At 38.0% G+C, this 13,998-nt stretch overlaps 1 protein-coding gene across 1 annotated transcript; it reads left to right on the forward strand.

Moving 5' to 3' along the window:
* Nucleotides 1-6,108: 6,108 nt before the first annotated feature.
* Nucleotides 6,109-9,599, forward strand: ccn3 (cellular communication network factor 3). Its single transcript, XM_010780940.1, has 5 exons — nt 6,109-6,286; nt 6,831-7,059; nt 7,155-7,409; nt 7,854-8,083; nt 8,200-9,599. Exons 1-5 carry the CDS (start codon nt 6,239-6,241, stop codon nt 8,491-8,493), a joined length of 1,056 nt encoding a protein of 351 aa, XP_010779242.1. The 5' UTR covers nt 6,109-6,238; the 3' UTR covers nt 8,494-9,599.
* Nucleotides 9,600-13,998: the final 4,399 nt, after the last annotated feature.

Below are 13,998 nucleotides of genomic sequence, written 5' to 3' on the forward strand. Positions count from 1 at the left end.
ATATAAAAACAAATCGATTATTTTTGTAAACTCAAGTGGATGAAACTACATTTATTAGTGCTTTCATGTCAATTCGGCGAACATATGATACATTAAATGATCGTGAGGATGATGATTTAAAAATCTTTTGTTTGAGCCGGTCTGCATTTTCTGATGAGAAAACAAACCTTAGCTTTTTGTAGTTGCAGTCAGTGGTGTAGTGGGCGTTGGACGCGGGGGTACGCCGTACCCCCACTTATTTGAAGCATGATTTCTTTTTTTAATAGTCTAATACATCTAAAATCATTGCCAGTGTTATCAGTTGCAAGTGTGTGTTTGTTGTAATAATGACGAAAACATAATAGGCAGATTTCACAGTAATTATAATAAAAACGTAGCTCAAGCATTTATGCAACTTGATTTGAAGCGTGTGTGTGTGAGGGGCAGAACTGTGTGTGTACGGTGACCAGGTGTCCCGCACTGTGCGGGACTGCACACACAGCATTTTTATTATTTGTCCCGCGTCCCACACATTGAGACTATGTCCCGCATTTGAGTGATAGTCGCGCAGAAAGGCCGGATCGGTTCGCTGACAGCCGACACCGCCCTTTATTATTATATTGTCTAAACGACATCATGTAAGTTGCGCTGACAGGCGACACAGAGGTCCCCAAGTAAAGGCCAGGCCCCAGGCAGCATCTTAGAGGGACGCTGATACCCTTTGTTTTTCCCGGCTTGTTTTTCCTCTTCCTTTTTTTATTCTCTTGTTCCAGAGTATTCTCACTAAGTAAACAACAAATAAGGAAGGTGTTGTAAATTGTAACCATTAAAAGTCTCCCCTCCGATGGTCTTTAAGGTTACGTTTCTGTCCCTCTCCTAGGTGAACTTAACATTCCTGTTCCCAAAATGCCAGTGCTAAATGCAGTTCATGGGAACCATAAGCTGAATTGTAAACATAATGTATGGATCTGCCAGCTCACTGGTTGCCATGGTTTTCGCCGAGCGCCTCATCGACTTTTACGACAGAAGGTCACAGGAAAAATATGTTTTCAACTTTTTTTAAACGTGTGCTTAATACAAATTAATAGATTGCAAATGTTGCTTTTTTCAAATGTTTTGTAGCAGCAAAAAGTACAAATGTAAAATATATATTATGATTTTGTATGTAATTCAGATTTGATTTAATTACATTTTTTATTTCAGAACTGAAAAGTGAAAGCTTGTGGAAAATATTTCAGTCTTTCTCAAGACAGGAGAAATAATTTGTGAGAGTTAGGGCCGAGGATATAAACAACTCCTTTGAAATGGAATATCTGCACAATCATCAATCTGCACAATCATCAAGAGTATGTATGTCACACTGCACTTCAACACAACATGTAAACTGAGTAAAAGGGACCAAAATGGTGTTGGGTAAATAATGCTTAATGTAACACACGTGGTGTTTTAAGTGTGACGCCCTGAAGGCTCTTAACTTGCGTCACTTTCTTTACAAATTGGACTTTCTATGTGGTTGACTGACAAACACAACACTCTAGTTTTACAGCCATTTCCACACACCAGGAAGCAGCGGTTGAACTTGCGACGGCCAACGACGCAAACCATCTGGAAGATATTTCCATGCCAACATATAGAAATTGGCTATGGAGGTCTGGAAAGTATTTTAAATAAACATTACTTTTATTTGAAACAAGCACTTACAAATCTTAAATATGACAGTAATATGATATTTTTAATATTTATTTAGGTCAAGTCAAATCCAGTGATTGTCGTTGATCTTTATTTAAACATTAGACCAAATGTCCAAAATGAAGCTGCGATCTGATCCTCTTTCCAGGATAAAGTATTTGTTTTTCATCTCTCCAGTCAGACCTCCCTGGGTTTGTTCTGTTTTTGGTGTTCTCTATGCACTGCTAAAAACAATACCTATAAACATGTGGTCATAAATTTGAATATTTGTGTTTGTTTTGGTAAGAGTTCTCCCCGAAGTGACAGCCATGTGTTCATTTCTTCAACCGAGAAGAAGTTCAAACAAACATCACCATGGCTGCAAACTGTGACAAAAGCTGTGAGCGATCAACAGGGTGTCCCGTCAGAGAAGGTAAGAGGAACCGAGGAGTTTAGCCTGAGACCACTGGTACCAATAAGTATTTGAAGAATATTTATTGGTACCAGTGGTCCCTTATTCTAACTTTGTTAAATGTTTCCACAGACGATACAGCACAATATCACGAGGTAACTGGGAGAAAGAAAGGAGAGCTTTGATAATGATCATAGAGTAATATAATTCAAAAAACTCTAACGCAACACCTTCGAATTGTATGAAGAAACCCATTTAGGAATCTGCAATAAGAAAATATGACCCATATTATAATACGGGTATAGCATTATTTTCCTTTTTTTAAACAGTTCATGACTAAATTGTCGAAAACTGTACTGTTCTTCCTACATAGATCAAAAATATGCACAGATAAGTTGTTCATATATCATGCATAGTGAAAATAAAAAAGCAAGACATTTGAAATAAAGTACAAAAATAACCATCTTAACAGAGATAAAAATGCAATCCAACAGCACCACAAACTAATATATGATTCTCCAATAGTTCCCAAAGAAAGCCTGCTCTTCTACACACACACTTTCCATCAGATCTGTCTGTCTGTTCTAACAGAGCATAAAGCCATTGACATCCTCATAAAATGCAGATTTTCCATATTGCATAATCGACTGCCACCCACCACAAAACACATCTGCCGTCCCGGTGTCTCTCTCAGCTCATGTATCGTGGCATTCAGCAAATAAACCCTGAGTGAGAGATTTGCGGTGGCCTCCCAAGCTGTTAAACCCACTGCCTGACTGCAAGTTGAAAATAAGGGGAGCATTCAATTTCATCACTGAATATGTGGAGAATGCATTGTAAAGGGATGATGTGAATGATATAAATTAAGGTAAAGAGGTGGCTAACAGGGAGAAATAGGAAGGACCAGCTCCTTTTTTCTAAATATCTAAACTCTCTCGGAACCCAACCACAGCCTGAAATGAACTCCCAGTGAAATACAAACTGTCTCCTTGCAGCTCCAACATCAGCAATGTCTCACTGGTTGAATATCCCATTAACGTGACATTTCCATTTTGTGTCGAGCACAAACGGGTCAGATCAACAGCGATTACAATTCCTTTCAGTAGATATCATATGTTTTAAGTAATGATGTGTTGTGCGGTAACATGCCTAAAGACGAGAAGCCAATGTGTAATGATCTGCAAAAAGATAATATTTTTAATAAAGGAAACGTTATTATAGCCATCTGGAATTATTCAAGCTATTGGTCTGCGTTTCCATTTAAAGCCCACAGATCAAATACACTCCAACTCCTGATGCTTAAACTGATTCAGTTCACAAGTGGTTCTGCAGAATTCACAGTGCAGAGGATGTGTCAGAATTTAGAACCAGATCTCCTATAGAAGTTAAGCCTTTTTACCAAATTTGCACTATATTTCATAACTGCTTAGTTGCAAATATGACTTGTCGCAGATGCTTCCATGTACTGAATGTTGCTGCTTTGCACTGACAGAATGTCAAAGCTGAGTGACTTCAGTAGTCTAACTTTTGTTTGAATACAATTGAATTGTCATCAGTTCAGTGATAAACTACACTAGAGATCTCAGACAGTGTTGCTTGACGGCCACGAGTACCTGGCTGTTTTGAATCATAAAATGATAACTTAATAAATCATTAATATCAATCTTTCACATCTATGTTTCACTTGATCTGAGTTCATTTGCTCCCGTGTGTTAGTGTGCTCGCAGGGATTGAATCATGAATGGCTTCTCACGGTCCTGGTATAAACTGGAAATTACTAACCAAGTTTTCTTTACTGCATTGAATTCATCAATAATGGCCCAAAATGTATTTGTTGTCTCAAAATATGTATAAAAGATCAGAATATTATCATCATTATATCAGAAGAAGAAAACGTGCACCATCAAGTTTTTTTAAATAATTTTCTCGCAATAAATTCCTATGTGTCAAAAGAAGATGTCATAATACACCACACAGCCTGTAGGCCACATGTTACTGTATGATGTGTTGCTAAAACATTGCTGATGTTGGACTGTCAGTGTAAACTCTGAGCGGATCATGGTGAGCTCTCAGTGGTGGCGTTGAATGTGTGGCCTGCCCGCTTGGCAACGATCTGGATGCCCTACAGCAGAGTCAGACAACAGCTAGCTTTTACTGTGTGATCTGTCTTTATTTAGAAAAGACGGTGTCCATCTTCAATTTAAAGTGGTACTGAAACGTTTCGTACCACTGGAGGATGAAGGGTATCTAGTGGGTAAACAAACTGCGAGTGGGATATTAACACCAGCTGAAACGTTTCGGTTTGTTCATCCTTCTATATCTGCCTCCTCCATCTTTCTGAGTTTGAAGCCAGCAGCCTGGTTTCCTCACTTTCCTCCATCTCTTTCCACCTGCTTGTTTACTTCCATATGTTCCTCTCAACAGTTGAAATATTTCACAGATACTATGAATGTGCGTATGCAGACTTCCCACGTCATTCCTGGAGGATATCCCACTTTGCCACACTGTGCCAAGCTGTCATACAGTAAATAAGTCGATAGTGTTATGTTATCCAGGTAGTATTTATTGGAAACATTTAAGGCTGTTGGCAAATGTTTAAAAATAAAAAATAAAAACCTAGTTTGGAGTCTGCATACAGAACCATTCTTTTAAAATGTGATATTATTCAGCTTCTATTGGCAAACTGTTTGAAAATCACTTGGTTTGTGCCGAAATGTGGACATAAACAATATACAACTACATCATGAAATATAAATATCTAAAGAGTACAGTACTTAGTAGTAAAAAAACATGTGACCATTCATTCATAATGCTCCGAAGTCTAATCTTATACACAACTATAAGGTTAACACAGGAACCTTAAACAGTGTGTTTTATATTCACATATGAAACACTTAAATCCAAAGATGTTTGACTTATTTGTCTAGTGCAGTAAATACATGCTGCATTGATTTTGGGTCATAACATGATGGACAAAATTCTCAAATAAAAACAGCAGAATTTTTTATTAGAATATTTATATACATACAATATCCAGAAACTATTGAAAAATAAAGGTTTTTATAATCATAAATCAAAAATAATCCCCTTGTTTGAGTTTAATCAATGTATCATTAGTAATTTATCATGCAAAAATGCTAGAAAATGCTGTTTTTAGCTTCTGAAATGTGGAAATGTCCTATTTTCTCTTTAGTACTGAAAGAAAACACATTCAAATATATCACCTTGTGATTTGTTCATGTTTAGCTATTTTTATTTCACATTTACACTTTATAGATAAGATGTTACTAAAATGTTATTGGCAAGTTAATCAAAAAAGAAAATAACCATCAGTTGCATGTCTACACTCACTATACAGCTCACCCCAATTCTCTTGGGGTGAAATCTTGCACACACACAGGTAGTTTCAGCTTCACCCCCAAGTCCAGCCGTGTTCCTCTGCTCTGAAGAAACCATAACATCTCAGACCAGATGTGTTGAGCGTAGTGTCAGCCCTCCCACTGATCCAAGCTACGGATGATCCAAAGTTTCCACTGTGTGGCTATTTTAGGAAGCCGTAACAATTGTACAGGGAATAAGATGGTTTTCCACTGTGACCTATGTAGGGTTCGGCAAGAGAGGTCAAAAGGTCACCACCAACTGTCAGTGGGACCAAAGTAAGAGAGCCTCAAAACCTTATTAAATGAACATCCTGGAGTGCAAAGGAAATCCCCAATAAGGTTACTTCAATCGTAAATGGTAAAGTGTGCATAGGAAAATGAGATCTACTGATTAACAAATGTAATTATACTTAATTTACAATGATAACGTAAACATTTAATAAGCCTAGCATGTAAAGTATATATTACGTTTGTTTGTAGATTATTTATTTAACCTCGTTGTGTTTCCTCTCTGACAGGATCTCACAATAAAATGTGAGTCTCGCCGCCCTCCACCACTCTGGGTGATCTCTCCGACATTCCTTCCTGTTTGTTGTCATGATGCCAGCAGGACAGCTCCTCTATATAAGACCCTCCTCTCCCAAGTCTGAGCCAGAACGACAAAGAGATCACAACCTTCTGCTACAGCACAGCCAGAGAGGAGGGAAGATTCAACCCTGAACCAAAGGACTCAATCTTAAGACAACTTAATACTTATTAGACTGCAGATATTTTTGATCCTGCTCTACTCACCAAGAAGATGACCAATCTCTCAGAGAAAGCTCTTTTTGTCTTCTTTACTGCGCAGGTAGGCATTGCAGCACTCACTGAGTGATTTTATATATATATATATATATATATATATATAGTGTTTTTATATTCTATCAGAAGATACTCTTGGTGTGAAGAGGTTTAAAATAATGAAAATATTTTTCAAACAAATTATTTTTTCTGTGTAGACTGGATTATTTTTCACACAATAATTTCTTTAAGATGTCATGACAAAGTTACTTCTTTATTTTTTATTTTTGCCATCGAGTGCACTTATATCATGATATCCTAATTTTTCTCGAGTGATGAATTGGAAAAAGGTTGTTTTAGCAACTTTTTACTTAGTCACTGAGAAAGCAACTGACATTAAAGTTTACTATAGTCATTATGTGCCTTTCTGCAAATGCCACCTTTTTTTCACAAGAGTAAAAAAACAAATATCCAAACAAAAAATAGGATGGCAACACATTTTTGTATGTAATATTTAATCCCGATTGTCAAGAGCAAGTCATTTTGGTTGGACAAGAAAAAACAACATTCAACAACATGTAAAACCCTAATTAATTTTCTTCCCTATCAAGGTGTTCACACTGGTCTGGTCCCAGACGTGTCCTCGAAGGTGCCAGTGCCCTAAGGAGCCCCCCATGTGCCCCCCCGGAGTGCCTTTGATCCTGGACGATTGCGTCTGCTGCCTGGTGTGTGCCCGTCAGAGAGGGCAGCTCTGCTCTGACATGAATCCTTGTGACACACGCAAAGGTCTGCAGTGTGACTACAGCACAGACGTCCACAAGAGAACCGGTACCTGTGCTGGTGAGTGAGCAATTACATTCCCTCACATTACACATTACATAATGTAAGTAAAAACGTGGTTACTGACTTTTGCCTATTGTGTCTCTTCCCTCCAGCTAATAAAGGAGAGGTCTGTCTTTTGGATGGTTCTGTCTATCAAAACGGCCAGACCTTCTTCCCCAGCTGTAAATACCAGTGTTTTTGCCGTGATGGGCAGATCGCCTGTGTGCCACGCTGCAATTTGGACGTGATGTTGCCTGGGCCGGACTGCCCAATTCCACGCAGGGTCCAGGTGCCCGGAGAGTGCTGCGAGAAGTGGGTGTGCGAGCCCCAGGCTGAAGCCAGTGCCCTGGGAGGCTTCGCCATGGCCGGTGAGTAAACTGTAGCGTGAGATGGGATGAGACTGAGCAAACAGACCGTATGTACAGATAGATCCGTACAGTCCCCTATGCCTTTCTAGACGTTAGTGTCACTGCAGTGTGAGACAAAAGGTTTAAAGGTTATGTACATTTCTCTGACCTGATCAGGGTAAGGGAGCAGGAACTAAGCAAGGAAGGAAAGAGAAAAATAAGTGAATGCTTAGAAAAGAGGCAGAAACACAGAGGAAAGAGAAAGTGTTGTTGTCTGGAATGTGAAGCAGAAATGTGATCCCCCTGCAACCAGTTGAATACAATCAAGGATCTTTAAGTGTTTCATATTTTTGAATTTGTTGCTGGTTGCTTTAAAGTTTTCAACCATACAAACTAGTACTTCATGAATGTCCTATAACAGATGTATTTATCTAACTAACCGTCGACCTTGTGTGTGCTCATCAGCTTTTCGTCAGGAGGACACAGTAAGCTTTGACGGTTTTGACCCCAGTCTGAACTGCATTGAGCAGACCACAGAGTGGGGGGCCTGCTCTCAAACCTGCAGCATGGGGGTGTCCACCAGGGTCACCAATAAGAACAGTCGGTGTGAGATGGTGAAGCAGAGCCGGCTGTGTATGATCAGACCATGTGACGACCAGCAGGACCAGGCCCAGCTGACACCTATTGCGCCAAAGGTATTTTTGGTTTGTTTTTTCATGCCATGACTTTATATTATATATTATATTAGACAGCAGGAGAAGGAGACATAAGCTTTTTGTTTGGACTCATCTCTTTCTTTTACCCCATGCAGAGAGGCAGTAAGTGTCAGAGGATGGTGAGGAGCGACAATGCCGTCCACCTCTCCTATAAGAACTGCACCAGCGTCCAGGCCTACAAGCCTCGCTACTGTGGCACCTGCACAGACGCCCGCTGCTGCACCCCCCACAGAACCAAGACCGCCCTGGTGGAGTTCCAGTGTGCCAACCGTAAAACCAGCAGGAGACCGGTCATGGTGGTGCTGACCTGTGCCTGCCACAGCCACTGCCCCCGAGACAACGCTGTGTGGCAGCCTACAGAGCTGGGATACAGCGGTTATCGCTCATAAATGTCCCTCTTGAACAATATTCTGTTTAAAACATGAGTTGTGTTAACTCTAACATTTTAGGTTAAAACAAAACTTTCTGTGAAATATCCAGAAAATAAGATTTTATCTGCTTATTATGGTCATAAACATACTTCCTGTTTTGTGGTGAGAGCTCAAGATCTCCGTTCCTGGAGAAAGGATTTAGTTGTGTAGCATAAGTGTTATCTTCACTATTGTAAGCTAAAATCAAAGCACTTAAAGCTTGTGATGAAATGATTCTCTCCATAGATCACGGGGAGTACTACCAACCATTGACAAAAGACTACGGTTGGATTTGAATAGTTTTAGGCGCACTTACTTACTTAGAGGAGACAGCCTCTATTTGAGAGGTAAGATAGTATGAAGTTGTTCAGTTACAGGATAGTGCAGACGTTGGGAGTGTCCTGACTGTTCGACTGAGAGTCAGGTCGGCCAATCAGGAAACTTCTTTTTTTGACAAAGAGCGTGAAACCACAGTGACACTTTGACACTTTAATCTAAAATATATCCATAGTATAATTACTGGTATCCCATTACTTTTACATAAGAAAAACAAGGAAGAAAGAGGAGAAAATAATTCATTTTAAAGTAAGCTGTTACCTTTTACCAGCACTGCCATCTTTCAACTGGGACACATTTTTTAAATAACTTGACTGTGTGCTTTTACTTAGTCCACACCAAGGGTTCAACCTATGAAAGAGAGGTCACTGCAGTGACTTTGTGTCATTTTTAACATTTGCCTGAAATCTTACCCCATTGGTAAATGTAAAATGGTTATGGCCTATGCTCAGTAAATGCAAAAGTGTGTTATTTAGATTAAAAATAGTTTTTGTTCAAAGTAGTGCACATGAACAACAGCTGTTTTTTTTATGACAAAGGTTTTGTAAATACTTGCTGTATAGCTTGTTTGACTGAGTGTGTATCAAATACACAGCTTTAATCAGTGACAATGTAAACATGAATTGTATATATTGGAAAGTGGTATTGGTTTACTACTTGAACTATGCTTCATACTGCTTGTTGCTGTATATGTCTGAATAATAATGATGAAAAACTCAACATTTGACAATAAATGTGTATATTTTGTATCTATTTTTCATTATGTTTTTTTTATATTCAACAGTATAAACCATTCTTTCATGGATGCAATGAATTAGGCTAATGAAGTAGATAGGGATTTGTGTTTAAATAATAATAAATTGGTTGGATAAGGTAAATAACTACTTAAGATTTTAAAAGGGTATGATTGAGGAAAGCAGGGAAACATACATTATAAATGAATAGGACTCACATAAATAAATCAATGGGGATGTAGTATTAATGTATAAACGTTGAAATGGGATTTCTCCCACTACTTGTGTCTCATGTTGTTTGATTTTGTTGTTTATTATTGCACTAAAAATACACACTGTTAGTTTATAAGTACCACATTTTATTATTTGGGGTTTTTTGTTAGTAAAATGTATGTGTCAACCAACACTAACAATATGGCAGCTCTACATTTATCAACACTGGAGGTTTACCCCCTCTTATAAAATGTAAACTATGAAGGCACACTTCAACCTAACACAAGTTGAATTACATTTTGGCTGGTAGTTTTCAAACAAACAAACCAAACATAAAACATGAACTACATGATGATAACAAAACAGATCACCAATTCAAATATAGATTTCCCTTTTCACATATCCTATATTCAATTTTTTTGGAAATACATTCCCATCTTGAAAGAGTTTCCATCTGCATCTGGTGTAATCCTCTTCCTCTGGATCCTCTTTTAACAATTCAGGATGTTCAAGTCATCACATGGGATCCAGAAGTTTCCAGACCCTGAGCCCCACTGACAGTGGGTGGTGACCCTTTGACCTCACTCCCTGAATCCCACCTTGAAGGTCACAGTGGAAATCCCTGTTATCCCCTGTGGGATTGCTACTGCTTCCTAAAATAGCTCCTCATTGGAAACTTTAGCTCAGCTTGAAACAGCGTGGGACTGACACTGTGGTCGCACATCTGGCTGGAGCTGTGTTATGGTTTCTCCTCGAGTTGGTAATGTTGGTTATGTCTGGGATTTAAAGTGTATCCTTGTGATGCGGTCTTTTTAAATAGAGTATGTAAAGTGTAAAGAGCAGGCTAAACAATAGATAGCTAAAAACATGGATCATTTCTTGACCCTCTGTTTTTATTGGTGAATGGTGTCAGTCTGTCATCCATATAACTCAAGTATCACTAACAACAGCAAAGCTCTCAGACTTTATCCCATTCTGTGTTCAGACAAATGACTTAGTAATACAGATAAACAGATATGACCACCTGATTTCAAAAACATCTTGAGTTTAATAGCCCTACATTCCTGTCCTTTCTTAACATTCCAGGACTGCTCAGATTTTCCCTCTGTCTGGCTGAACCGTGTGATTACAACATCATGTCAGTGAGTGAATGGTCTAGTATCGATGTTGTCAGTCAAACTATATAAAAACTATATATAACAACTACTGTGTTTCTGTAATTTTCTGTTGCTGCTATGAGACCTGCATTTCCATACGGGGTCAATAAATGTCCATCTTAAAATCCATTCTCCTCGGATTAATTGATTGACGGGGACCAAACATATCATGCCAGTACATGGTGGACCTACTCTATTAAAGTCTGCTGATAGTCTGTTTGTTGAACATTAAGAGACTTAACAACACGTTTTTTAAGCAGCAATTCTTGCAGTATCCAGTATTTCCCTCATGTGACCAAAAGTATAAATAAATACACAGTTGGTAAATTCATGGAGATATTTAAAGCCCAACTTTAAAATACTTTTGTTATTCCAACATGTATTACTTTGCCAACTGGTAATTTTGGCAATATTTAATAATAAATTCACAGTGTACCGCACTTCCCTGCCCTGGATTTGACCCTGAAATAAATTGTCTGAAAGCAATACATTCCTTAATGTTCACCACTGACGTCTGATTTCACTTAATGTAAAAACACATGACATAAGACTTATTTGAAAAATGATCCTTTTAAAGATGCTGACATGCAAACATGTTACACTTGGTTGGCTGGCGTACGGTAATGTTTCCACAGCTACAAAGTAATAATATTACACAACATGTGCCCAAGTTTCATGTTAATGTTATCATTTTGAGCATGCAAGCATCTGCACAATCACAGTGTCAACTGATTTTCAAAGTATACAATCATCTTAATTTAGCCCAAAAGGAAACTTGTTACCTGTCGGTCCTTAATGAAAAGTAAGTCAAGGCAAGGCAAGGCAAGTTTATTTATATAGCACTTTTCAACACAAGGCAATTCAAAGTGCTTTACAAAAAACGAAAGACATTAAGAAAATGGCATTTAAAATCAGTCATTAAAAAGAAAAGATAATAAAAAAATACATGGAAAAAAGTTACAGTGCAGTTTAAGATGTGAATAGTTCAATTAACTGAAGTCATTTTAAACTGATTTGGGTTTCCAGTGGGGCTGCTATGTTCAATATTTTTCTGAGCTCCATGGTTTACAGTTATATTACACCTAATAAATATGTTTTTTAACAGCAACGGAAAGTTAAAAATATGACGAGTGATCGGCAAACATTTTGATTCTGCAGCAGGGCCCTGTATAGCATATGACTCAACATAAAAAAAAATCAAAGAACGGATTCATTAAAATATGTTTTCTTGTTTACATTGAAACACTTCATTTGGAAACACTGTAAACAAGTTCAAATGTCTTTCAAATGTTGAGTCTTTGCTTGTGAAATATTATATGGCAGTTCAACTTCACAAATTTTAAGAACTTCAAGTTGAAACAATGAAATCAATAACCCCAAGGTTTGCATTACACTAAATGTCTGTTACTATATATGGCCAAATAAGGTAAAGCAAGAAAGCTGTTTCATTCGCAGGTTAGCAGTCTGGATCTGAGATCGAAGGGGATATCTTTGAAATTGTAACTTTCAGAACTGAAGGAGTTGAGGTGTGAGAGATCAAAACAGTGCGTTTAATCACTGAGAGCATTTTCAGTATAAAGTGTGAGCCATGTAGGTAAGAAAACAAAAGCAGCTGAAGGTGAAGCACCAGGAATAGTTTAAGTGTATGCAGATCAGTGACAGGAGTTGAAATAGAGGTAGTTGAAGTGTCACTTTAAAGTGTAAACATGTGTTGAATATTCATCAAAAGAGCAGCACACATTTTTCTAATTTATTGAAAAATATAAAGCAATATATTCCTTATTCTGTGCCGAAAAAGCTGCATCAAAATGAGTGAAGAAGGCAGTTGAAACGACTGTTAAATACACACAAACAGATGTGTGTGATGGCTTGACAGCAGGTTCAAAGCAAGTGCAGATAGGTTTTTTCAGAGGATAAATATGAAAATGCAGGGAGGCTGTTTTCAGCGGGGATATGGCATCTCTCTCCCTCTCAGACTGTTCACATGCGAGAAACGGCTTTCAATCAAAGTCAGAAATGATTTTGTGGATTCTGACTGCCATTTACACACTTCGTCTGCATCCGACAGCGGCGGCTCATATCTGCACCTGCTTGCTGAGTCATAACACCGGGGAGATAATGGCTCTGTTTCCGTGTGAGGAGGATAAATGAGCCTTCTTGGAAATGGGCTTCAGTCAAGATCTCAAAGCCAAACAACGCTATATAAACATGTGTTCCAATCCATGTTCTCAGCCACGTATTTACTAAATAAGTCATTAATGCATCTGTCAGTATCCAGATTACATGAGTGTCATGCAGAGGTGGGAAGTAGTGGAAAACAAATACTTTGTTAAGTACATTTTTCTGGGATCAGTACTTTACTCCACTACTTATTTTTCTGACGACTTTTTACTTTTACTCCTTACATTTTTAACACAAATACCTGTTCTATCTACTTCTTACATTTTCAGGTTAGTTACTTTAACTGCGTTTGGTGGCGTGATCATTATTATTTAGAGTCATTGCGTGCCTATAGATTTGAACACGATCCGTGTATCCATAATTTCCTGGTCTTCTCTAAAGAAGAGCGACCAATGAAAACGTTGTCATGTTGCCGTTGTTCAGCATGGAAACATTCATTAGCTAACAATGACATTATTGTTCTATTAATATAAAGAGAGGTCAGTTACTCTTTAAAACAGATTTACTTTTGCTTGAGTAAAGAAGTTTAGTCACTACTTTTACCAGAGTATTTGTAAACACGAGTATCTGTGCTTCTACTTGAGTAAAGGATGTGTGTACTTTTGCCATCTCTGGTAACATGTACTTCAGAATCAAGTTTATTGCTATGTACGTCTACACATACAAGGAATTTGCTTTGGTACTGTATCTGGTGGTGCAAACATGAATAATCTAACAAAATAAGTTGCAAAGTAGATCAAAAATAAATATATAAGGATAATAAAAAACGAGTATTTTTAAGAAGCATTAAAAAGGATGTTAAAGACAAGTATTTACACCAAATGTAAATGTAACTACACAAATAACCTTAAAAGCTAAAAAAC

This window comes from Notothenia coriiceps, unplaced genomic scaffold (assembly GCF_000735185.1).
Source record: "Notothenia coriiceps isolate Sejong01 unplaced genomic scaffold, NC01 NC01_scaffold00022271, whole genome shotgun sequence".
Lineage (NCBI taxonomy): Eukaryota > Metazoa > Chordata > Actinopteri > Perciformes > Nototheniidae > Notothenia > Notothenia coriiceps.

Coding starts and splice junctions, on each gene's coding strand:
- ccn3 (XM_010780940.1), top strand. CDS start 6,239: ATGACCAATCTCTCAGAGAAAGCTCTTTTTGTCTTCTTTACTGCGCAG. Junction 6,287..6,830: donor TTGTCTTCTTTACTGCGCAG/GTAGGCATTGCA, acceptor TTCCCTATCAAG/GTGTTCACACTGGTCTGGTC. Junction 7,060..7,154: donor GAGAACCGGTACCTGTGCTG/GTGAGTGAGCAA, acceptor TCTTCCCTCCAG/CTAATAAAGGAGAGGTCTGT.